This window comes from Emydura macquarii, unplaced genomic scaffold, assembly GCF_026122565.2.
Source record: "Emydura macquarii macquarii isolate MOO-44397 ecotype Brisbane River unplaced genomic scaffold, CSIRO-AGI_Emac_v2 contig_1390, whole genome shotgun sequence".
Classification (NCBI taxonomy): domain Eukaryota; kingdom Metazoa; phylum Chordata; order Testudines; family Chelidae; genus Emydura; species Emydura macquarii.
Window position 1 is genome coordinate 17,662,550 of NW_027131527.1, and position 25,265 is coordinate 17,687,814.

General features: G+C 38.0%; 1 protein-coding gene across 1 annotated transcript in view; it reads left to right on the plus strand.

The window, feature by feature from the left end:
- PCDH15 (protocadherin related 15) overlaps positions 1-25,265 on the plus strand; it is a 714,631-nt gene that overhangs the window by 547,092 nt on the left and 142,274 nt on the right. Inside the window, exons 23-24 of the mRNA XM_067552760.1 lie at positions 2,909-3,049; positions 5,000-5,112. Of these exons, the coding sequence (XP_067408861.1) occupies positions 2,909-3,049; positions 5,000-5,112 (254 nt within the window). The remainder of the gene's footprint in view (positions 1-2,908; positions 3,050-4,999; positions 5,113-25,265) is intronic.

Below are 25,265 nucleotides of genomic sequence, written 5' to 3' on the forward strand. Positions count from 1 at the left end.
CAAGGGAACTCCAGACCCTGCAAAGCCTTGAAGAGCTCTACAGAAGCCATCCTTTCATCATACAGCCTGCTTTTTTTGCAATTACCATCAGCATTTCTCACAGCACCTCCCAGCTAGCTAACAGCTGTAACTCTCTAAACATCCCAAGGGTAAGCACTTCTGTACTTTGTTTAACATACCACTTGGTAGATCATAAGGGTTAACCAAATGGTAAAGGACCTAGCCTTTCATTTAATTTGGGACTGGCTATTGTTTAAACAGTGCCTGTGGATTTGATACTTAAAGGTTGTTCCTTAAAGGTTCCTACAGGGTGATTAATGGAATGATAATCAGAGTATAACAGGTACATTAGTTAATTGTGTCCTTTTTAAATAAAATGTGTTTTATTTAAGGTATTAGTATTAATAAAGATAAATCAGTTAAAAAAACCTCTATTGGAATATGCTATTTATTTAATTCATGTTAATATATCAATGTCAGGTTACAGTAGCTGAAAAATTAATTTGTTATAATCTCTCTGTATTGATTCTTACTTTCCCTTACCTTTCCTCTGCTTCCCCTTTTAATTTTTTTTTTCTGGTAGTGAATGTGTTCGAGTTCTGTGAGACACATGCATGGATAGACACAGACATTCTATAAATCCCTTTTCTTGGATGGGAGCTTAGTATATAAGATGTCAATTACAGTAGCTACTTAAAATCAAATTGATATATTGTATTTTCCATCAGCACTGATAAGCAACCCTAGACAGGTGATGAAGAGTATATCCTCCTTTTTGTGTTCTGATTCTGTATGTAAAACAAAATCTGATACCTAACAGTTCAGCAGTGCTTTTAAAAGCACAGCTGCGTGTTGAGTGACAGAATTCCCTGTCAGGCGGGGGGAAGGCAGCAAGTGCAGCTCCACAGAAGAGCAAAATACGCTTACTTCAACATCTGCATGTGACCTCCCCCATCTTGTTCCTTTTGGGATGTCTTATGCCTCCAGAATACCTGGATGAACAAGAAAAAGCACTCCAGGGAGCAGTAGAACTGCAACTCCACTACCCTGCACAGGCATCAGGGGGTGCACATGCCCTTCTCAGCTCCTGTTGCATACCTGTAGACTAATTGAACAGTCTGTGATCCTAATTATTTAACAAACAGAAGTGGATGTGCTTTAGAAACTGAAACTGAACATATGTCTCTATATGGTGTATTGGAAGTTATACTACAATTAAAAAGTTTAAATGTTACTGAAAGCTACATTAGAGGGTGGACAATCTTAAGCAATACCATTGTTCCTTACTCTGCCAGCTAAAAATCTCAAAAATCATAGATCCCAATACTGCTCTCAATTACAACTATGTAACTCCATCAAATGCAGTGGAATCACAGAGGTGTAACAACAGCATTTGGCCTAAAGCATATAATTATCAACATTGAATTTCCTCTGCCAAAGTAACAATGCCATTAGAAATTGGTGGACATTCAATTCAAAATTTAGCTCAGACAGTTCTGAACAGGGGAATTTACATATAAGATCTGACCAGTTGTCCATATAGTCAAGTGTCTTGTCACTGATAGTAGCCAATATCAGATACTTCTTAGTAGGCTTCAAGAAACTCCAAAATGGACAATTATAGAGTAACTTGCCCATAGATATAGTTTATTTTGCTTTATTTCATTTTAATAATTGTTTTTTATGTTATTTTTTGACATTTCACATTTGTGGAAGACATGGGACTTTACTTATATCCATTATAATGTTTGTCTTAGCTAAAGTAACTGCTGATGTTTTTATTATAGGTGTAAAAAGACCATAGTTAAGAGGTTACACCAACATTCCTATTTTAAGAAGTAATTTCCAGGCTCCATTTGTAGCTGGTCAGGACTAGAGCTGGGTAAAATGTTGTAAACCAAGAGTTTATTCCCTGAAAAATACAGGTTTGGGTTGATCCAAATTACTGATGAATGTGGCACAAATTCACCAAATAATTTTGGACAAAAAAAAATTGTAGGGGGGTAAATTGAGAAGGGAAGTTAAGTATCATTCACAGAGGGCAAGGAGACTGTGATGCTGGTGTCAATGACACCCTTATGCCCAATAGCCCATTGGTTAGGACATTCTCCTGGAATGTGGGAGAACCAAATTCAAGTCACTGCTCCCGTCATCATTTCATTTTTTATATGAAGTGTAACAGCTTCAACCTGTACCATGAAAATTGACAGAGAGAGAGTCCCCATGCCAGAGGTGATTTTTAGTGGTCTGGTGAAAATTAGTTGAGTATATCAAAGTTATAGTGGTTTAAAGCTACATTTGCATATGCACACAATTTTGTAATGCATTATCTTAACAGTTTGCTAAAGTTATGTATTCTCTGTGCAAATGGTGTAGTTTAGAAAAGCTCATAGGCAGTCCTGTGCCTTTTTCAATTATTAGTGAAGATGTTTGAGAAAGGAGGCAAGTATCTAAAGGTTGTGTAAAATTATTTCCTTTTATCAGTTTTAAATTTGTTGTTTTTCAGTTTCAGTGAATGTCCCCTTGTTCTTGTATTATGAGATTTGCCTTCTCTGTTCTATTCATTATTTTGTACACCCTTTCCTTTCCCCCTTATTTATATCCTCTTTAAAGTAAACAGTTCCATTCTCTTCAATCTTTCTTTATAAGGAAATCTTTCCAAACCTCTAATCATTTTCATCACTCATCTCTGGACCCCTTCAATGTCAGCTATATCTTTTTTTGTGAGAATGCCTAGAAATGAACATAATTTTCCCAGTGGGGATAAACCATCAGTCTATGTTATAATATTTTCAATGTTGTTTACTATCCTGTTCTTTATACATCATCTTATTTTGTGCAAAACTAAGAAAGTATTCAAATTTTTGTGTCGAATTCTTACAATTGAAAATATGCATTTGCCTTACAGGGTACACCAGCAAGTCGAGTGAGGTACAAAGTAGATGTCATCCAGTTCCCTTACAGTGCCAGCATTTTTGATGTAGAGGAAAATTCAGGACGTGTAGTAACCCGAGTAAATCTTAATGAAGAGCCTAGTACGGTATTTAAGGTATGACTATCAGCCGGCACATGTGTGTACATTAATAAAAATATTAAATATGACAAATATTATTTAATTTATACCTGTGGTTTTATATTTTCTGTTATTTAGAAGCAAATTTAATCAGTTTTCATTTGTGATTGAAGGAAATATAGTTTGAATTAGAACTTTGTTTCCTCTTTTCTAAACATTTTATAGGGCTTACTGTTCTGGAAATATTATGTTTGGTTTTGATTCTTTAAAAAAAACTATATCCATAATGAGTACAAAATTTGTCTTCAGGGCCACTTTGTGTCCTGTTGGCACTATCTTTTCCTGTTATATAGGAGAGAGAGACTCCAAGCCCTCATTGTTCGCTCTCAGGTTAGCAGAAGCTATGAGAGCTGTGAAGTAACCTGTGTAGTTGTTTCTGGGAGAAAATATTAAGAATGATCTCTCTCAGGTCTGTTAATGAGCAGTGTTGCTGTGCAGTGGCTAGATGTCAATAGTCAGACAGACAGACAAAATATCATCCACTTAAGCACTATGATAGTGTTTGTGACATGGTAGTTTTGAATGGATGGGACAATGGATCTTCAAGACAAATAAGAGGGACCTAATTCTTCCCCACCATATACCCCATCCAAACCCCTTAACTTTAGTGGGGCCATACAGAATGAAAGTCAAGGTCCAGTTTGACTCCAAATATGTATGAGCATTCTCTTAAAGGGGAAGAGAGCGGGGAGAGAAATCTCCTCTATGAAAGTTGTGTGAGAGGTAGTACTGGGTATCTGTCTACGTATTTGTCTTGTATAAAGCCTATCAATAAAGTGTAATTTAATAGAATGAAAATGCTGTTTCTACTAATTGTTTGATGCTGGGTAAGACATTTACCATAAAGTTTTGATGAAACTTTGATGGACTTTTTAGTTTATAAAAGCCATACTCTTAAAAAAATATTGACTGCAAAGAATAATTTGACTAAGAATTAGGGGTTTTGTGGTATTGTTTTTATTGTACTTAAAGACGGAGACTCAAATGTAGCTATGCAGAACAATTAGTGTTTTTCATTTGATTTGTTGTGTTATAATAGTTATTTCTTATTCACACTTTTTCTTAGTTGAAAATGACAAAACGTCAATGAGAGTAAAATGTATACATTTATCTTATAATGAATAGGTTTTTTTTAATGTCTAATTTCCTGATGTGAAAAATACCATCTGTCAAAATATCCTTAAACCCTGTTTTTCCCCTTCCTTTTGTTTAATATTTTTAACCTAGGATAGAAGAGATGTTTGTTTATTTCTTAAATGTAATTAAATAAACCTGTCCAGTCACTGATTCACATTTCTGACATGAATAATGTTGCATTCTGTGGATTAATTTGGGAACATGAAAAGTTTCTGATTTTGAATCTCATTCACCTTTTGAGTCAATACATGGATAAAATTTTCCCCAGGGGGCAGCAGTGGAAATTATCTTGCACTCACATTAGTGTTAATGTGCTGTAGGCTTCTATTGCCCCTCTATACTTCCCATGAATTCTTCATTAAGCAGTCAAATTTTGAGGCCCAGTTACAGGAGACATGGCAGCTACATTCCTATATATTCTGTCTCTGCACTGACCTACTGATTCTGAGAAGAGATGGGCTTTGTGCTGAAGGGGGGTGGAATGGCTGTGCTAGAGTGAGGTGAAGAGCATCTCAAGAGTGGAGAATGGAGACTTGAATTCAAGTTAGGGTCATATTTTTATGTAAAGATTTCCTGAACTTTATATCAGCAGTTAAACGTGTGGTTGTTTATTGTAGTATTTTTTCCCATATATTATGTCCCTATGCTATTTCATGGTAGCATCCGATTTGCATTTTAAAAATTCATATCTGGTTTGTGAGCTCCTGAAAATGTAAAAGTACCCTGGATAGGAACTGACATACAATATTTCTATCCATATTAAATGAATTACTTTTGTTTTATTTATAGCTAGTGGTCATTGCATATGATGATGGTGATCCTGTGAAGTTCAACACCACCACTGTAGAAATTTCTGTATTGCAACCCTCAGTAATTCCACGGTTTACGCAGGATGAATACAGGTATAGTATGTGTTTCATTTCTGTCAGTAGTACTTTTTTTGATACATTTGAAGCAGCTGCTCTTTGAACTCCTATTTAATGTATGCTGGTGATTAATACAGTATGCTGCTAATGCCACTCTGTGATGCTTCCTGTACATTCCTAAATTTATTATCACAGTAAATTATTACAAAAATGTACTAATTTGTAGTAATATGAGAGGCTAACAACATAGTCATTTCATTTTCAATCTCATGTTGTTGAATGTTGACAATTGGTTGGGCCCAGGCTCTTGACAATTGGTTGGGCCCAGGCATAGAAAGACTGACCATATTTACTGATTACTCTGGTGTAATGAAAGCTTTTATTACATTGGTGTGGCAGTTTAGACTATTTTTTCAAAAGTGACTAATAATTTGTGGCGCCTCCATTTTTGTGTGCCCAAGATAAGACACATTAAAGGGGACCGATTTTCAGAAAGTGTTGAATACTCAGTCTCTGAAAATTGGGCCCCTTCAAGGTGCCTTCAGTTGGACACTAAAAAAATGAGGAACCTACATTGTCACTTTTGAAAACCTTGGTCTCAATATACATTTCACTAGTGCCTTTTATATCTGTAACACTGGGATTTAAAAGCTAGCCAAATCATCCCCTGTCCTACCATGAGCAAAACAAACTAATCTGGCTGGGGTTACACAAAAGGGGACAATACCACCTCTGCCTACACATATCCACCTCTCCGTGAATGCACTGCCAATAAGATGGGGGAAGATGTCATAGTGGAAGTGGGCCTAAGACAGTGCAAGTGGAAGCATCATTAACTGTGGCTTTGTTAACATGCAACTCCTCAGAGAGGAGGGTGGGTGTATATGTGTGCGTACACATATATAAGTCTGGGATGACTGGTAGGGAAGTAGGCTGGAGGAGCTGCACAGAAAAACATCACCGTACATAAGATCTGGATCTTTTTATAGGTAGATCCTGAAGATACGTACGTTTCGGAGGCTGTGCGGCATTCCTTCTTCACAGACTTCTAAATCCTTCCTCCTAGGAGGGCTAATTTGAGGGAATTTTCTTGAGGTGAACCTCTCAGAATTCCCTGGCTCCCTTTAATCCTCTCTCCTGTATAAATCTGCAGGAGGCTATAATTTAGCATTGAAGTTCCAAATTTCATTGTCTGCCTCACTGGAGCAGATGTGCAAAGAATAAAGGGCGTCCTTCTGGAGAAGTATAGTTCTGTTGTTGCATTGCTCAGTACTGTGTGTTTTACCTTGGGGAGATCAATTTGGAGCACAGGATGCTGCCTTGTTTCACACTGCTATGTTTATTGTTGAGGTGGGAGAAGCAGTTCTGCTCCTACCTATTTCCATGGCTATAGTGACCACAAAATGGAGCTCTCTTACTAAAAATTGGCTGCATCATACTTTATTAGTTCCATTTGTGGAGCACATATCTAAACACAGAGGGATCCATGGTGAGGGAAAAGGTGCTGGGAGCCAGAGCCATTGTGAAATTACAAGGGGGAATCCTTGTGGAGATTTAAAAACAAACAAACAAACTCTCCAACAACTTTTAACCTAGGCAGGGATGATTTAGCCCCAGACTATGAAAAGTTTTAAACAGAAGTTTGAGCAAAAACAAAACAACGAAGAAGGCAGTGATATTTTTTGATAAATAACTGTGCTTGAGGCACAAAAATTCGTATTGACCAAGGGGGGGACCAGCCAATTGTCATAGCAAAATATTCTGCAAGCCACTTCTCTACTTTAGTCAGGGTATTATTGGACAGCCCAACCTTACCGTTTCCTTTTGACTTATAAAACCTCTCCACAGCTCTTGGGTATTAGCAGCCAATATCCATTGGAAAAGTTCATGGACTGAAAATGTCAATTAAAACATTGATTATTTGGAAGTTTATTCCCATTAAGAGCTCAGCTCCCATGCTTTGCCTAGAATGAAGGATAGTATGTGTAAAGCTTTGTCTTAACCCATTTTTGAAAATGTTCTGAAAATGTGCAATTAAAGTCTCCATGTATGCAAACCTTAGTTGTACTCTAGTCTGGATAATTTTCATCCAGCCTATATACAGCATCCACACTGCATTATTGAGTCCTGATTCTTACTGAGTTTTTTTGGTTGTTTCCATAATATGAATAATAAATAATAATAATAAAAAGGTGACAGGTAAGCACTCTCACAATTTAATAAAGATCAAATCAATTTTCTTGAAAGTTAGTAAACAACAAATACTGGTGACTTTAGATTGCTTAATTTGCAATATTTGAATATAGAGCAAATATTTACAGCTAGTTTATGCCTCCCTGGAAATAAGTGGCTCATGTATACAGAAAACTGCAGTATAAGCCCCATATTTCTAGGGATTCATAACTTAGCTGTAAATATTTGCTTCAAAATGAAATGCAGCAAACTAATCAGTCTGAGATCATCCATATTTTTTGTTTATTAATTTTCAGGTTTTATTACATTATTAGAGTGTATAATGAGTGTAGCCCATAAGTCTTTAGATTATTACTGTTATTGTTTGTTTGTATTATGGTAATGCCCAAAACACAGAAGTGAGCCAGGTTACACAGTGGTGTAAATCAGTATAGTTGTATTAACATCAATGCAGCTGTACTGAAGTACACTAGCTAAGTATCTTGCCTAGAAATTATTGGTATTTGCCTAATTTATTTACAATGAGCATTTTATTACCCCAGCTGAAATGGAATAAATATTTCTAAACCAATAGCTTTCTTGAAGCAAAGAAATAAAGTTCAAAATAAGTTTACAAAAATCTAGAAGGGGCACATGAGAAAAGCTTACAGTTCTGAGTATTTAAATTTTGAAACAGCAATATGAAATTCAAAGGAGTAGTCTGAAATTATGAATTGGTGGTTTAAACAAAGTTTTGTTATGCAACATCTTGTTTTTGCTGTCTTGTATTTTTTTTCATATAAGATCACATCTTAGTAAATTTACAAAGTGCAGTCAGATGGGAATATGAACTGTAACAGAAATTAGATCTTTGTGTAAAATTAGTGCTCTTTTCATTTTTTCATGTTAATTTTAAATGGATGGATATTTGTGCTGAATCTAAAAATTCTCTATAATAGAGGTAGACATATTTTATTGCTGACCTCTAATAGTTGTGGAGAAAATCTTCTGATGAAGTATTGGCGTAAAATCTGAGAAGGGTATAAAAGCAGGTGTGTTAACTGCCTCATCAATGGACATGGGCTCTGAAGCCTAATGATAATTATATTGTGAGTGGTGTTAACTATTTCACTGATTATCATTTTAATACAGACATTCAGTGATTATGGAAAGATTATGGGATTGTTGGCAGATCTCGGTTAGTGTTCCATCATCTTTTTCCAACCCTTGATTAATCTAGCATTTTCTTTTGTTTTTAAATTTACATTTGCAGTGACACAGAAACAGCATCTTCAAAATAAAGCATTATTTATTCACTTCTCAAGGTACAAACTGCAGATAGTTAAGGGGAAAACCAGTAAAAGGCTTCCTCGCATGAATATTACTTACACCTTTGTAAATTCCGCCCAGTTAGCTCAATCTCTGGCAGCAGGAAAGAGACTATTCCTGCTGTAGTTTCTCCCTCTCTGTGTGTTTTTTAGCTTGTCATCTTTTAATTGACACCCAGAGCAGTCTCTGGCCCCTGACTTAACCCCCACCCTTTTCTAGGCCACAAAGTCCTCTAATATTATTGGGTACATCTGCAAAACAAAAATACTGTGGCAGTCAGTTTCAGAGCCTAGGTCAGCTGGCTCAGGCTTGCACTGCCAAGCAGCGTAGATGCTCCCACTCAGACTGGTGCCTGGGCTCTGAGACCCAGCTAGGGAGGAGAGTCTCAGAGCTCAGGCTCCAGCCCACATGGGAACATCTACATTGCTACTTTTAGACCTGTTAGCTCAAGTGAGTTGATCTGGGGTCTGAGATTTGCTGACACGAGGGGATTTTTGCAGTGTAAACATACCTAGAGTGTTCATAGGTTCCAAGGCCAGAAGGGACTGTTTTAATCACCTGGTCTAACCTCCTTGTATAATACAGGATATAGGACTTCCCCAAAATAATTCCTACAACAGATCTTTTAGAAAAACATCCGATCTCGATTTTAAAATTGCCAGTGATGGAGAATCCATCACAACCCTTGTTAAACGGTTAATCACCCTCACTGATTAAAATTTACATCTTGTTTCCAATCTGAATTTGTCTAGTTTCAACTTCCGTCCATTGGGTTGTGTTATACTTTTCTCTGCTAGAGAGAAGAGCCTATTATTAAATATTTGTTCCCCATGTAGGTACTTAAAGACTTTAACCAAGTCACCCCTTAACCTTCTCTAGTTAAATTAAATATATCAAGCTCCTTGAGTCTATCACTCACTTGAGGCATTTTTTTCCAATCCTTTCATCATTCTTGTGGCTCTTCTCTGAACCCTCTCCTATTTATCAATATCCTTTTTGAACTGCTGACACCAGAACTGGACGTAGTATTTCAGCAATGTTGCACCAGTGCCAAAAACAGAGGTCAAATAACCTCTCTACTCCTACGCGAGATTCCTTGATTTATGCATCCAAGGATCACATTAGCCCTTTTGGTCACAGTATCACACTAGGAGCTCATGTTCAGCTGATTATCCACCCCCCACCCTAAATCTTTTTCAGAGTCATTGCTTCCCAGGATAGAGTCCCCCATCCTGTAAGTATGACCTACATTCTTTGTTCCTAGATGTATACATTTACATTTAGCATATTAAAACACATATTGTTTGACTGCACACAATTTACCAAGCAATTCAGATTGCTTTCTGTCAGTGACCTATCATCTTTATTATTTACCATTCTCTTAATTTTTGTCTCATCTGCAAACTTTATCATTGATGATTTTATATTTTCTTCCAAGTCATTGATAAAAATCATAAATAGTGTAGGGACAAGAATTGATCCCTACAAGATCCCACTAGAAACGCACACCAGTGATGATTTTCTATTTCCATTTTGAGAAATATGAGTTAGCCAGCTTTTAATCTATTTAATGTGTGTCATGTTAATATTATGTTGTTCTAGTTTTTTAATCAAAATGTTATGTGATACCAAGTCAAACGCCTTACAGAAGTCTAAGTATATTACATCAGCACTATTATCTTTGTCAACTAAACTTGTAATCTTATCCAAAATAGATATCAAGTTAGTCTGACGGAATCTATTTTCCATAAAGCCATATTGATTGGCATTAATTATTTAACTCTTTATTAGTGAAGTCATGTATCAGCAGCTCCATCATCTTGCCTGGGAGCAATGTCAGACCGTCAGGCCTATAATTATCCAGGCTACCCTGATTACCCTTTTAAAATATTGGCACAATATCTAGGCTGTTGTTTTACCTTTCTGTGCTTAATTACTCTAACAAGCCGTTATAGTCTACCTTCATAAGAAGTAACTGATCATAATCACACACACAGAGGCATGCACCATATTCATACAAAATAATACAGATATTTCCCAGTTTATCAGAAGTATATGAATTTCTTTGACTCTGACATGTTCTGATAGACTCCTGTAACTATATAGTACTGTATATATGTGTGTGTGTGTATAATTGAATTTTGAAAGCAATATAAACTTTCAATCCCACTCAAACAGGGAATAGAAAATCTATAATTTCTTAATGAATGGATCACAGTTAGTGGCGTCACAAAATTGTAAAGTCCAGATGTGAAATGAGCTTCAGACAGAGATTATGAAATAAAAGTTTGGTATTTTTAGCAAACCTATCTTCTTGTGATTACTTGCATTTTTAAAAAGGTGAAGGTGTAAAGGTATGTTGCATTTTTTTTGTTAATTAATAAACATCATTTCCTCCTCACAACTAGAAGGTCATAGCTAATAGCGAAATAAAATGCTTACCAGAAGCAGCAGGTATTGGCTCCTTGTTATTGCCTTTTGGATACATTAAACAGGTTGTTCAAACTTTTCATAGTTTTTAAAGGAAAAGTGCTAAAATCTTTTAGTCTACTTTAGAATCATAGAATATGCCCTCATATCACATTCTAAAATATGGGTCCACTTGTGAGAAATGTGAAGTTTGGTTCCAGTTTATCAGGGATTTTTTTTTCTCAGAAGATATATGAAGATCAGAAATTCAGGCTATTGAAAGCGAGGGAGGTGTAGCATGGCATGTTGTTCCTGGACTATTAATAATACTGTTCAGTGTGAAAATTTCTACTGTATAAAAATAATATGTCATGACAGTCGGAATTTTCTTCCTTTCCGCCCTCCCCCCCTTTAAAAGGTGTAATGTTTTCCACTTGAAAATAATGTTTTCCATTATACTAGATTTGTCAACACCATAGGCAGATCTAATTCAAGGCGCTATATACTCTACATATTTAGTGAAATCTTAGACACAAAACAAAATTATGGAAATATATCAAGAGTCACGGGAAAGTATTGTAGAACACAGGGGTTCACTGCTGCTAGTGCACGTGTGATCCAAGGTTTCTTTGTCTCAGTGAGGAGCTGATGTGCAGCTCTCCTCAGGGGAGAATTTTTCATCAAAACATGATTGACAATAGGGAAAAACAGAGAAATATAACAGGATTGTTGCCAACTGCTCTGTTGCAGTGGCCAGACAAAAGATCCTGTGTTTCTTGTGATGCAAGACCCAGCCAGCAGCAAAAACCTGTCATGCAGGTATCCTTTCACTTCTTAAAATGTGCAGACTCTCCATGAAGTTCTCTAGAATCAGCAGAAGTTAAATTTTACATGTTGACTCTTTCCAGCTACACTGCCATCATGGTGGGAGTCCTAAGTGACCTTAGACATTCCTGCTCCTGATTCTCTTTTCCTTTTTGGGGATCCAGACCTCAACAAAGGATTTCAGAGAAGCCACTCATTGCAGCTACTGTCCCAACCCTCTTCTACAGTGGTCAATCCCCCTTAAATCATTAGAACAAGAGCCATTTCTGTCCATCAAGCAAGTGTCCCTCTCTTGTGCTAAGAAGCCTGACAGGTCTCCCTCTTCTGAGATGTCCTGCAAGGTAAAAAAGGAAATTGAAGCATATTCTCTCTGAGATTTTGTGGCAAGAATAGGCATCATCTTTATCCTTTTCAAAGTCAAATAGTGAACTTGGGTACACCACTCTGAGGCAGTTTAGTACAGAGAATATGCGGCATTTAATCATAGCAATGCTCATGATCTTAAATTTCTCTGAGAATTCTGTACTTCCAACTATCATAAAAAAGAGGTTTTGGGTTTTTTTCTAACTCTCAGAAAAAATAAAAAGTTTCTTCAGGTGTTTCCAATCTTAAGGAAAGGATATTTGGGGGAAGCCCTGATAGTAAATTTTCCTTCATTAGTATTTAATACAATACATACATTCCTTAAAAAGAAAAAGGATACCTGAGATCTTTATTCTTATCCATTCCATTATTGCAGAATGCACTAATAAACTTAATTTCCTCAGAAAGGGTGGGTTTTTAATATTAAACCAGGAAAATAGAAACAGTCTTAAAGATGATGTTTGATGGAGAAGCAAGAGGTTGGCAGCATTTAACACCTTTACATCTTTTTTCCCCACCAGAATATTTATCGTTTGGTTGAAGGATTTTGAGAAGCATCTTCATGTAAAATTATTTCAAAATAGATTCAAGAGAGATTGGATTGTGACATTCTAGTCAATTCTACTTTGGGCTACATTTTCTACATTTGTCTATTTATAAAAATGGGCAGTCAAGTGGTGGCTCACAAAACGCAATCCATTACTGTTATCTGTGTGTCACCAAGTTTCAGAAAGCAAGGCCTCTGTCCTTACTATTCTGTGGAGACAGGTGATAAAGCAATAAAATATTTTTCTGTCTGAAGTTTGTATTTTACCCTCTAGTGCAGACTAGATAGATTCCCAAACTCAATCCCATTCAGCTCAAGTTTCCTGGCTCAGGAAGCTGTAATCAATGTCACAAAGGCAGAGAAGACACTCAGTAGTCTCAATCCCAGTAAATCAAATTCTGACTTCCTACAGCTTGCCAATTCATTCTTTTGAGGGAGGAAGAAAATTACCCATTTTCTCAGTGTGAGAAAACACAATATCAGATAAATGGATTCTGTCTATTGGTTCAGATGGTTGTTGTTTAGGATTTGGTTCATTTCCTGCAAGCTCCAAAATGTTTTCACCTTATTTGTTGGCCCTCTAAGTAGAGATGTTATAAACAACTGTATCTAACACCATTGTATATTTGTGCTACCCTTCCTGTCCCTTCAGATCAGCTAGACCAAGGTATTTTTCTATGTTGTTTCTAGAGCTGAAGTATTCAGGAGTCTTCATTTTTAGATCTCAAATGGCTAAAAATTTTTCTAGAGTACAAGAAGTTAAAGATGTAATCTATGCTTTCTGTAGCACCAGCTGTACAGCAAGGAGAATATTTAGCATCCATAAAGCTACAAGATGTGTTTCTCCATATACTTATTGTGGTATCTCTTCAGAAACACCTAGGGTTCAAGACCAACAACCAATTTTACAACATTTAGCCCTCCTTTTCAGAGTGACTATGGCTTCTGGATTTTCTTAAGATTCCAACTGTCTTTGATTGCCCATAATTAAGGCTACATCTTCACTGACTGCACCAAATTTGCCACTGTGAGATTGATTTATCTGGTTCAATTGAGCAGAAGTGAAGATCTGCTCAATCGATCCGGAAGTCGATTTAATAAAACCCCTCCAGAAAAAGAATAATGCTGCGTCGATGGGTACGCATTTCCCGTCAGTGCAGCGTAGTGCAGCCGGCATGCAGAACAGAGTTTAGGAAGTCAACGTATTTGCTGGTAAGAGTAGACCAGGCCTAAGAAAAGGTTAATGTTCTGATATATTTATGTGACTGGCTAGTGAAAACTCTTTAGAAGGGTTATCATAAATCCTCCAGTGTGCTCCAGAACCATCATAGGCCTGGTCTACACTGCCACCGGCGGTTAATGGGAGATACGCAAACTACATTATGTAGCTTTCACATCTCCCGTCGATTTACTTACGTTGCCGTACAGCAGCGTCCCCACTGTACTGCATCTACGGGAGATGCCCTCTGGTCGATGCAGCCTTACTCTTTTCGGGGGGCGGGGGGAGGAGGGAGAGGGATGGATTTATGGTGTCGACTGGAGAGCACTTCCAGGATCGATTGAGCGGGTCTCCACAGCCCACTCAATCGATCCCAGTGCATCAATCCATGCAGCCCCGGCAGTGTAGACATATCCTTTGGCTCTGAGAGCTCACTTCAGGAGGACTGCATGTATTTGCCTCAGGGAAGACTTCAGCAAATTCACTAACAACCAGGCTCAGTCTGCCGTGAAAGTCCTTTTTGTTTCTTGGGTTAATAACTTTCTCCAATATAGTGCCTAAATTTGCTGCACAACAGATACCAGTTGTCCTCTCTATTCATACAATGGGACAGAAAGCTGCACTTCTGAAAAAATCTAAGGAAAAGTATGGTCTCATGTACTCAATCTGTTTCCCTCCTTACATAAATTACACTATCAGATCCTGATTAGACCGCAGCAATGACAGAAACCAGATTCTTCAGATGGGAAACCTATGTTCCCTATATGTCTGTGCAGGACAAGTGAACAGAAAGAAATATCTTCATAGTTAAAAACAGACTGGAAATCTAAACAGTTCATTTAGATTTCTACCTTTCCAACCTTAGATTTTGCTGAATTCCATTTTAGTCCATTCAGCCAATGATGCAATGGTGATTTATCTCAACATTCAATGAGAGACAATGAATATAGTTGTGTCTAGTGAACAGTAACTATCCTAAAATTAACCAAAAAGAATCTGTAGGCCTTAAAGCAAATCAGCGTAACCACGAAATTCAGGATGACAGCAGACTGGCTCAACTGTTCCATCATATATCATCGGAATAAATCTTCAGTCTACAAATATTTATTCAGATTTGCAGAATGTCCAAAAGTAGACTTTTTTGCCCCGACCCACAACTTTGAGGTACCTCAGTTCTGAAGCAAATAGACGGATAGATATGTGCTCTATTCTTTGGAATCACAGTCTTTGGAAATATTCCATTTTTTCTCCTTATTCCCCACAAAATGGAGATACAAGATTAAACTGATTTTTTTATAGTTTCACCTTAATTGCAGAGGAACTGTTTTGCAGACTTGAATGTTGACTGTAACTGAACCCTGGCCTCTTCCTCGCACAAACATCCTATTTCAGGAATCAAGTCACCAGGACCATCACAGCAACCTATCCCCACCTCCTTCCCCTCAGCTTGGCCTGAGGTCACAGGTGCTGTAAATAAGGAAACTGAGGGTGCTGCCTCCCCGCCCCTGGTTTCCATTATATATGGGGTTTTCAGTTTGGTTCAATGGCTCTCTTCACACCCACAGTAAAAATTGTTCCAGTATCCCTGTCTGAGATGCCAAAAGCTGCTTGACTCAGTCATCACCACTGTTTTCAAATCATGAAAATAAGTCACTAAACAGTTTTGAGAATCTCCTTCTGATGATGTCTAATTTTTGTCCCAAATTCTAATTTTCTTAATTTTCTCCAGTACATCATAAAGTAATTTTTTTCTTTTAGTTATTCAAGCATGAGGCAACTGTATTCATTGCTAATGGGGGATTTAGTGACTTCTTGTGGGATCTCTTCCTTTAGTAATGCAATTTCTGAAAGCTGTCAAGCAAATGAAAGCCAATTTTCATTAATTCTGTTTCACTTTAGAAGCTCAATATGGTCTAAAGAATGTGCCTCCCTTCAATATTCCTCTAGCTTTTTCTCATGTGCAGGTTGGTATTTTGTGGTTACCTCAGTCAGAAGGATAAGAGAAATCTCAGATTTTGTTATATCTTTCAGCCTGGCAAATTTCATTCTGACAGTTGTGAACAGCTTGATTCATAATACATTTCTATCTTTTTATTAATCAAGAGGTATCAATTTCTGTCTTCTATCCCAACCAAAAGTGGGACAAGGATAAGATCTTGCGTTCACTTTAGTAGCTGTGAGCCTTTAATTTTTATCTGAAAAGAACAAAAATCCCACTAGTCATTTCTGCATTTGTTATGGAGCCACAGAAAAAGGTTTCCAATGCATCAATCTCTGACTTTTTTTTTGCTCAGCTATCTTTGAAACATACCTTCAAGAAGAGGTTATTTATCCCCTAGCAGTAAAAGCCCATCATACAAGGATGACTTTTGTACAGAAGATAATGTCAAAGCAGCCACCCAGAAGTCTATTCATTGTTTTATATTACAAGTTAGACACTACTGGCTCAGGTGATTTACCTTTTGGCAGATGTTGCCTGTGGGCTGTAATTCAATAAACCAATTAAGTCAAGGGTATGTCTTTCACCTAATTCAATTCACTGGTACTGCTATTTAGAACATCTTACTGCTGCACCAGAGTGCCATTTTCTCCTACTTGTAAAATGGGTTTCTGTGAGAACAGCTCCAGTTATCTATACACCCACCCAGATATTCTTGTTCTATGTTACTGATTTTTTTATATTAATGAGGTCTGTTAATGTTAATTCTAAGGAAGTTGCTCTCCTGGTTCCTGTGTGCACAAATAGCAGCGACCTCCTTTGAGGCAAGAGGCTCTTCTTTCTTCTGACTTATCTATCAGACTGTCATCACCTGTGGACAGAGGAGGAGCTATTAGTATGGACTACTTTCATAGGAACCCATTAGTAAGGAGCTATTTTCATAGAAACCCATTTTACAGATAGTGAAAAAAAAATCTGCACGGTCACTGCAGCAGCTATTCATGTCACACACACTTTTGTACCGGGAGGGTATTAAACAAAAGTTTAGCAGCTGTGGAACACTAATTAATTCCTATATTCATTTTCTTGAGATGGCTGAGTCTTAATCACAAGAGAAAAATGCATCACAAAGTATAAATGAGACTTCTGAACTATAACTAACTTCCTGCAGTGCATCAAAGGTGGCTCGTTAATTGCCATTTGACCACATTTTCCAATGAAGGGCAGACTCTCCCTGCCAGAAAAAAAAAAACAATTATTCCTATTGATGGGGTAACAGTACATTTCTTACTCTGATTAAACCACCATTGCCTTCAGTGGGAGTTTGTCTGGAGTGAGGCATGCAGGTCAGGCCCTTGCAGTCAGAACCATAAGCACTTTGAATTGTTGGCTATTGTTTAGTTACTGGAAAATGAGAATAGGTGGGGGTTTTTTCCTATTTGTTTCCTAAAAACAAAATGTAACATGCTTCCAGCCAATGATAAATACCACATTGTAGATTGTACATGTACTAAAAAGAGAACTGCTACAACAAGTATGAAACTCTGATGCTGTCAGTGGATAATTAGACAGTTAACTGGGCTAGAAGAGAAGAGCAATGTAATAGTTGAAGTGTATTGTTCTCTCACTTTTCACTTGTTTTAATAATGCCATGTATTTGTTTTGTTTTGTTGGTTTAACTATTTCAAAAGTTTCTACTTTGTTTAGTTTGCCTAATGAAAGTGGATTTTCCCATGAAGGGGTGCTATGGCGAAATGATTTACCTAAATTTTGTGTCAGCTAAATCATAAATGACACTGACTCCAGCTCATCCTGGGGACTTACAGTGCTGTGTTTGACAGAAGGACTGGCAGGAGATCATAGTTGAATGACCATTTACACTTTAATAGGTAGACCTCAGGGTTTTTTAACATCATTTTATGGACCATGATGGAATTTTAAATTCTGAAAATATGGATGTGTAATAGTTATGCTGACACAAGTTTTATAGTAGAGCAAATGGTGCCACTTCAGGGTCAAACTCTGTCAACTTTCAGTGACCTACTATAAGGAAACAAAATCACTCCATTATCCTTGAGGTCACAAGAAGGAATGACTGCATAATTCAGCCTGCACAAAAGCTCAGAGGAATTATAATACATGAGAAAATCCAACAATCATGTTACAGTAGCTAACCTTTCAGAAGATACTTGGACAGGAAAATATATTTTTTTCCCTTCTTTGCTTTGGTGGTATTCCTGACAAAAATATCAAGTCCTAAGTAATAATGTCAGCACTTTGCTTTGATTTAGAAATGTTGCTGGAATTAAACAATGCATTGTATCTGATGACATAGAGTTCATCAGAATGAAGCTTGACATTTATCTTTAAAAATAATGGGCTAAGACAGAGTTTTCACTGTAACAATACCTAAACTCCCTTGTCATCTGGTTTAGAGATAAATACCATGATAAAAGGTCAAAACATCTTGAACTGATCGGAGAACTGAGGCAGAGTTAATGGATGTTTATAGTAGAGCGCCCATGAACCTACTGAACAAACTTTGTATAGAATATTGCATGGAAAAGACAGTTTTAATTGAGGAGAAATTTCAGGAAAAAACTTTGGCTTTTGGCAATTGGTGTCACTTCAGATTGTCACAGCTGAGCTACCAGAGAACCGTGGCATTCTTGTGTGAGTTTGGCTTGAAAGGAAAGCAGTGATTTTGTGTTTTGGAGGTGTGACCTTGATTTCTGAAGCATTTTTCCCAGGTGTGCAGCTTGAGCTGGAGCTTTTTGATATCCCTTGATGAGGGGACAGTACTAGCACTTGGCTAGCTTTAAAAGTCAGTCATAGTGAATGTTGGAGCAGCAAGCAGTTAGCAGCTAACAGCAGAATTTATGTGGGAGTTTGTAAATGGGAGTTTGGGGGGATTTATGTCCTTTCTTTTTCTCTAGGAGTAGGGACTCAGAAGAGAGGATAATGATGGCTACTAAGGCAACACTAGAAGTGACCCAAGGAGTAAAGGACACAAAGAAGGCGGTTGGTTGAGAAGCTACAGGATATGCATTATCCTTGAGTGGATATCTGATGGAAGCTACTTATGCATGAAATGTCACCTGATGGAACTCATGGCAGAGAAAATTCCAGGATTAGAGATGGTAATGGAATTCAGATGGGGATTTTACAGTATAATGCAGGAGAAGAGGCAGGAGGTGGTACAGACAACTCAATATTTGCAGCTACCTGCCAAACAGAAGGATCTGAGGGGAGAACTACTGGAAGAGGAGGGTGATCTGTGGAAGAATATGACCACAAGACCAAGTCAGAGTAAGACACCAGCTACTGGTGATGAAATTGAGTTGAGTAATACATTTACTGCACTGGGGAATGAGGAGGAAAAACAGACAGAAGATGTGGTAGCAAGGAGGAAAAGAATGGAAACCAGCCCTTGCAGAAAAGAGGACTAGATTATGGTGATTGCCAGGGATTAGAGCCCAAGGAAGATTGGGAAATCCATAGTAAGAAGTATCAACAGGCCTGGCACCAGACCAGATCCAGAGAACAGAAGAGTATGCTATGGACCATGAGCAAAGGATATGAGACGTGGACATGAGATTGAAAAGGATCTTGATTGGGTTAGGGGAAAATCCACTGACTATGCTGCATGTTGGTATTAAAGACACTGTTAGATTCCCGCTGGGATGGATTAGCATGATTGTGTGGACTGGATAAAATGTGTAAAGAAGTGGAAGCTTGGGTGATCTTCAGTGAAATATTTCTGATCCCTGCAGAAGGAGGGCAAAAGCATGACAAGTTAATGAAAATCAACAGATGGCTGAAGGACTGGTGCTATAAAGAATGTTTTGAGATAAGCGATTATTGGGAGGCATTCACAGAAAAAAGACTCTTCTCAACAGGTGGACTCCATTTGTGTATCAACTTTCTGGGATCAGGGATTTAAGAAGGGCAGGTAGAGAGGAGAAGGCTAAGAGAATCAGGTATTCTTCGCATTCGGCTTCAATACAAAGGAGGAGGAAAATCAGCTAAATAAAGATATAATAAGGGATAATGGAACACCAGAAGGTAAAAATATGGACAGCAACAAGAAAGAAGGTAAAAATATTGAGTGAAGTAGTACTCAGGTAGGTTTTACAGCTAGTCAAAGGACTATACCTAATCTGGATTTGTAGAAAACTGGATGAGGTCTGAAGGAAATAACTGAGATGTTTGTATATGAATGCAAGGAGTTTGGGCAAGTTTGGGACCAAGTCTGGGACTTGGACTTTAATAAAACAGTTGACATGGTTCCACATAGGAAATTATTAATTAAATTAGAGAAGATAGGGATTAGTACAAAAATTGTAAGGTGGATAAGAAACTGGTTAAAGGGAGAAGGTAGTGCTGAAAGCTGAACTCTCAGAGTGAAGGGAGATGACTAGTGGAGTGGCTCAAAGATTGGTTTTGGGACCAATCTTATTCACTATTTTTATTAATAACCATGGCAGAAAAAGTAGAAGTGTATTAATGAATTTGCTGATGATACAAAGTTTTAAGGCATCATCAATATAAATGGGGATCAGAATATTGTACAGGAAGATCTGGTTAACCTTGAAGAATAAAATAACAGAAATGGATGAAATTCAAGAGTACAAAGTGGAAAATCATGCACTTAGAGTCTAATAATGAAAATTATTGCTACAAGCTGGGAGCTCACGATCTAGAAGTGAAAGAAGAGAAAAGATACCTAGGTGTGTTGGTTGATTACAGGATACCAATTAATTGCACACATAGGTAAGAATTGTATATAATTCTGGTCTTCCATGGTCAAGAAAGATAAATTCAAACTGGAATAGGTGGAGAACAGAGCTACTAGGATGAGAAGGGAAATGGAGGCCTTTCTTATGTGAGAAGATTGGTAGAGCTTGGCTTGTTTAGCTTATATAAAAAGAAGGCTGAGGGAGATGATTGCTCTCTATATATACATCAGGGAGACTGAAGAGCTATTTAAACTAAAGGTCAACATTGGCTCAAGAACAAATGGCATAAACTGGCCATGAACAAATTCAGGTAGGAAATTAGAAGAATGTTTCTAACCTGCAGAAGGGTGAGGTTCCGGAACAGCCTCCCAATAGGAGTTGTGGGGCAAACAACTTCATTAGTTAAGAGAGACCGGAAGTGGGATTATATGACAGGATTGTTTGGGATAGTACAGGGCAGGGTTCAGCAGTCATGGGAGATCTCTACCAATTTATATTTTATGTTACTGAAATCTCATGCTTTAGGGCTTCACCCAGGCATGTGCAGAGGTCGGGAAGTGTGTGTGTGTGAAGTCCTCCAGTGTATTCTGGGTCAATGGTTTTTTGGTCTCCTTCCCTTGAAGCATCAGAGATGGCCATGGCTGGAGATGGGACACTGGACAAAGTTGGCCAGTGCTCAGAGGTGGCATCAACTATTCTTTCTCTCACATGCCTAGTTGGATGGTTCTTGTTCAGATGCTCAGGGTTTAACTGACTCTATATGTGGGGTCAAGAAGGAATTTTCCCCAACAAAAAACAGATTGGCAGTGATCTTGGGGGAGGTTTGCCTTCCTCTGCAGTATAGGGTCCAAGTAATTTAACAGGATTATCTGGGTGTATCTCACTTAATCAGTTCCCTGCCATTGCATGGGCCTCAGGCATTGGTGCATCTCGGTCCCTCCTATTCTTTGCCCTGTGGCGCATAATAGTTTAGGCCAGTGCTTCTCAACCTTTTTCTAGTCTAAGGCACACTTCAATAAAATATTTGTGTGGCACACCCTCACCTCTGCATACTAAAATTATGTTTTGTAATCTCATGCATGTACACTCAAAGAGTAATAGTGCAAAATGAAATTTGGTTCCAACACTAATTAAAATAAATGAGACTTTTTTTCCCTGACAAGTGGCTTTTTCAAAATTCTGTGGTACACCTGTTTATGACTGGTGGCACACCAGTGCGCCATTGGGAAACACTGGTTTAGTTGGAATTGGAGCACAGCTGCTGGGTGGTGATGGTGGCCTGTGTTATATGCAAGGTCAGATTAGATGGTCATTTCTGGCCTTAACCTCTATGAATTGCATGTGCTGGAAGCTGAGAGCTTAAAAACTTGATATCACTTTTCTCCCAAATTTAATTATATCCATTTCTCTCTCTCTCTCTCTCTCTTTTTTTTTTTTTTTTTTTTTAAATTAACAAAATTAAGTCTGTGGAACTTAGTGGGTAGAAACTCAGTTTAATCTAAATGTATATGGAAGAAAGCTAAACTGCATCATTTACTATATTTACTGCCTGACTTATTTATTTTTATTTTACTACTGCAGTCAGAATATATAACAAACCTTCTGCAGCTTTTGCAATTTTAAAAAAATCTAAATGCACAGTGAAGTCAAGTTTGTGTTTGTAGACCTAATTAATAGACCTTTTTTCCAGCTGACAATTAAAAAAATATTTTGCTTAAAACAATACGTTATTGACTTATCTTTCTGAGGCACCATCAATTGTTTGTACAGAATGGATCTTCCAACAGAAGACTACATTAGTTCAAGACATTTTATGGGTTAAATAACCTCTTTCATTCAAAGCATTATAAAACATTTTCAGTGAAAAGCAGAATAAACAAGATGTTTTGTGGAGATGTGTACGGTACATACAAGCATAAAGCACATATTGCATATCACAAGGGAGTAATATAAACTAAAATATAGCTGACAGTTAAAAGCAATGGGCGAGAATGTAGGATCCATCTGAGAGGGATGGCAATGGGACTGTGGTTAACGTTCTATTAAAGACATTTGAAACTGGTCAGGCTAAGGATGTTACCTTTATTATGTAGGAATGGTTTTAAAAAAGAGTAAATATGAGTTTATTTCTGAGATACATCATTAGATATTTTTTTAAACCAACACAAACCAACAAAGTACAGCAGGCTAAAAATCCATTTGTTTGATACAAAGTACGCACACAGTATCGTATTGAACTTTAGTGTTATGCCTAATTTTCCATTTATTTTTGGTTCTGCTACCCTTCAACTTAATTCTTGATCAAATCTTAAACCCATGCTCTTGGGGATAGAAGAATTTCATGATAAATTCGCAGTGCATTGGGTGGCAGACAAATTGAAAAACAGGATTAGTAATCTAGACCATCTACCATGGAGAACGAGAAAGAAGGCAAAATAAGGGAGTGAAGAAAACTTACAATTTCACTCTTCCAATTTAAAAATAAAAATATAGAGGCTATGCTTTACAGAATTTTGATACTTTGCTGAGAGAAGAGCAACCAGATAGTACATGTAATGGCAAGCTGAATACAGCACATTAAAAAATGTGCATTTTACAGTTTGAAACTCTTTTAAACATCTTCCTACCGCATATTAAATTTGCTTGAATCCCATTTTTCTTCTGATTTGGTCTTTTTTATTTGGGCCAAACACATTTTACTGAGCTGTCTTTTGCTTTCTCAGCAGTATGCAATGAAATAAACATGACAAAGGTCCAAATCCTAAATGTATTCTGGAACTTAATTATGAGAGTGGCGGAAAGGACCAAGAGAACCACTGCACAGCCACAACTGTGGCTTTTAAGTTGCTTTGTTTTTCCCAAATATGGGGCTTCCATGTAACAGTCTGTTCTCACTATAAAATAACGTACAACTTGCTGACCCTGTCTCTTCCCTGGCCCCCACCTTCCAATGGCTGCTTGAAAACAGGAATCAGTCAAATACAGCAGTATCCTGGCCAGTTCCCACTTACCAGCCCACACTAGGGTAAAGAATAGGTGTGCTATGGGTGCCTCTATCAAGCTGTCTGGAGTGGCTCACAACTGTGTATGCCAGCATCAGGGCCTACTGTCCAAGAACAGGCACAAACCCCAAAGTGGTTGTATGTTCTATAATTAGATTTCACTAACCCAAATAACAAGTGTGAACTCCTAAAGCACTGTAACTGCCCTAACATGGAGTCAGAGAGTCTCCTTGGGCACTCCAGTCTATCTTACCACCTAGGCAAGCTTTTCTTTGCAATAGATTGTCCCTTACACCAAAAATCACAACAATATTCAGGTTATTCCCAGTCCCAAAGGACCAGTCACTTACTGCAGGTCAACTGTGTTTCAGAACTCAAACCAAAGACAACTCCTGTAGCCAATCTATAAAAAACGATCTAAAGATTTATTAGCTAGGAAAAAGAAATGGGAGTTAGTAACAAGGTTAAGGCAGGTAAACATAAACACACAAGTGAGAGACAGTCTTAGGTTCCAAAAGATGATAGTAGCGGCTATAATATGCAAGATTTATATGTCTGCTAGTGCTAAACCAGGCAAAACAGCTGAGGATCTTGTGCTTCCGCTCAGTGAGTCTGAGCTTGTTGCTCTAGAGTCCAAGCAGCAAAAAGAACCTAGTTTCTCCTTGTCAGGGATATCCCTGTCTCCCCAGAGTCCAAGCTGATGGAATGAGTTTAGGCACAGTCTCCTCTTTCTGGAGGTGGTAAGGAATGCAATTAACAAAGCCTTTGTTCTTTGATGTCTCACAATGGTTCATTTGGTTTCAAAGGCTTTCTCTTTGGGCAGGACCTAACATCTCCTGTAGGTAGCCAGGATTTGCCTTAGAGAAGGCTTTTCTCCTGTTTGATAAGTTCCACATCACAGAGGTTTATAATGTAAATACTTAATATAACTTTTTACCATGGGCTACAGATGTTATAAGTGAGTTCAATGCATGCAGCATCCTACAAGCATTTCATCAGATCTAAATACTAAACACATTCATATCAATTTATCTGTTTTAACAATGCTAACACACAGGTGAACCAGACTGGTTTCCAGCTATGCATTTGTCAGTGTTCATTGGGGTCTAGGGGCCTCTGGGCTTCTCTCCCCATCTGCAAGCCGGGAGCAGGGTCCAGCTGCCCGGGCTTCTCATCCCAGCTCCTAGCTGAGAGCCAGATCCTGCTGCCCACCTCTAGCTGAACTCTAGCTTCCCGGCTTTCTTGTCAATTTCACAGCTCCAGACAAGACAGCCAAGAGCCTATGTAAGTAACCCTAACTACACTGACATAAGCCTTACATCTCTCATGGAGGTGGAGTTATTATGTCGGGGTAGTAGGGCACTTACATTGGCGGGAGAAAGGCTGTAGGTTAGACAGTGACATAATTAGATCAATGTAAACTGCCATACGTTGACCTAACTTGTAGTGTAGACCAGCATCAGTCTGAGAGAGAGGAATGACTGAGATACAGTTGCCTGCCAGAGCATCCCCAAAGGAAGGTAGGCATGATGTGGGACTATTGTGTAATTTGTCACCAGTGACTTACCTGCTGGTGCTGAGTAACTCTGCTGCAGGTGGTGTCCCGTCTACGGGGATGACAGTTTAGTAAAAGACCTTTTGTTTC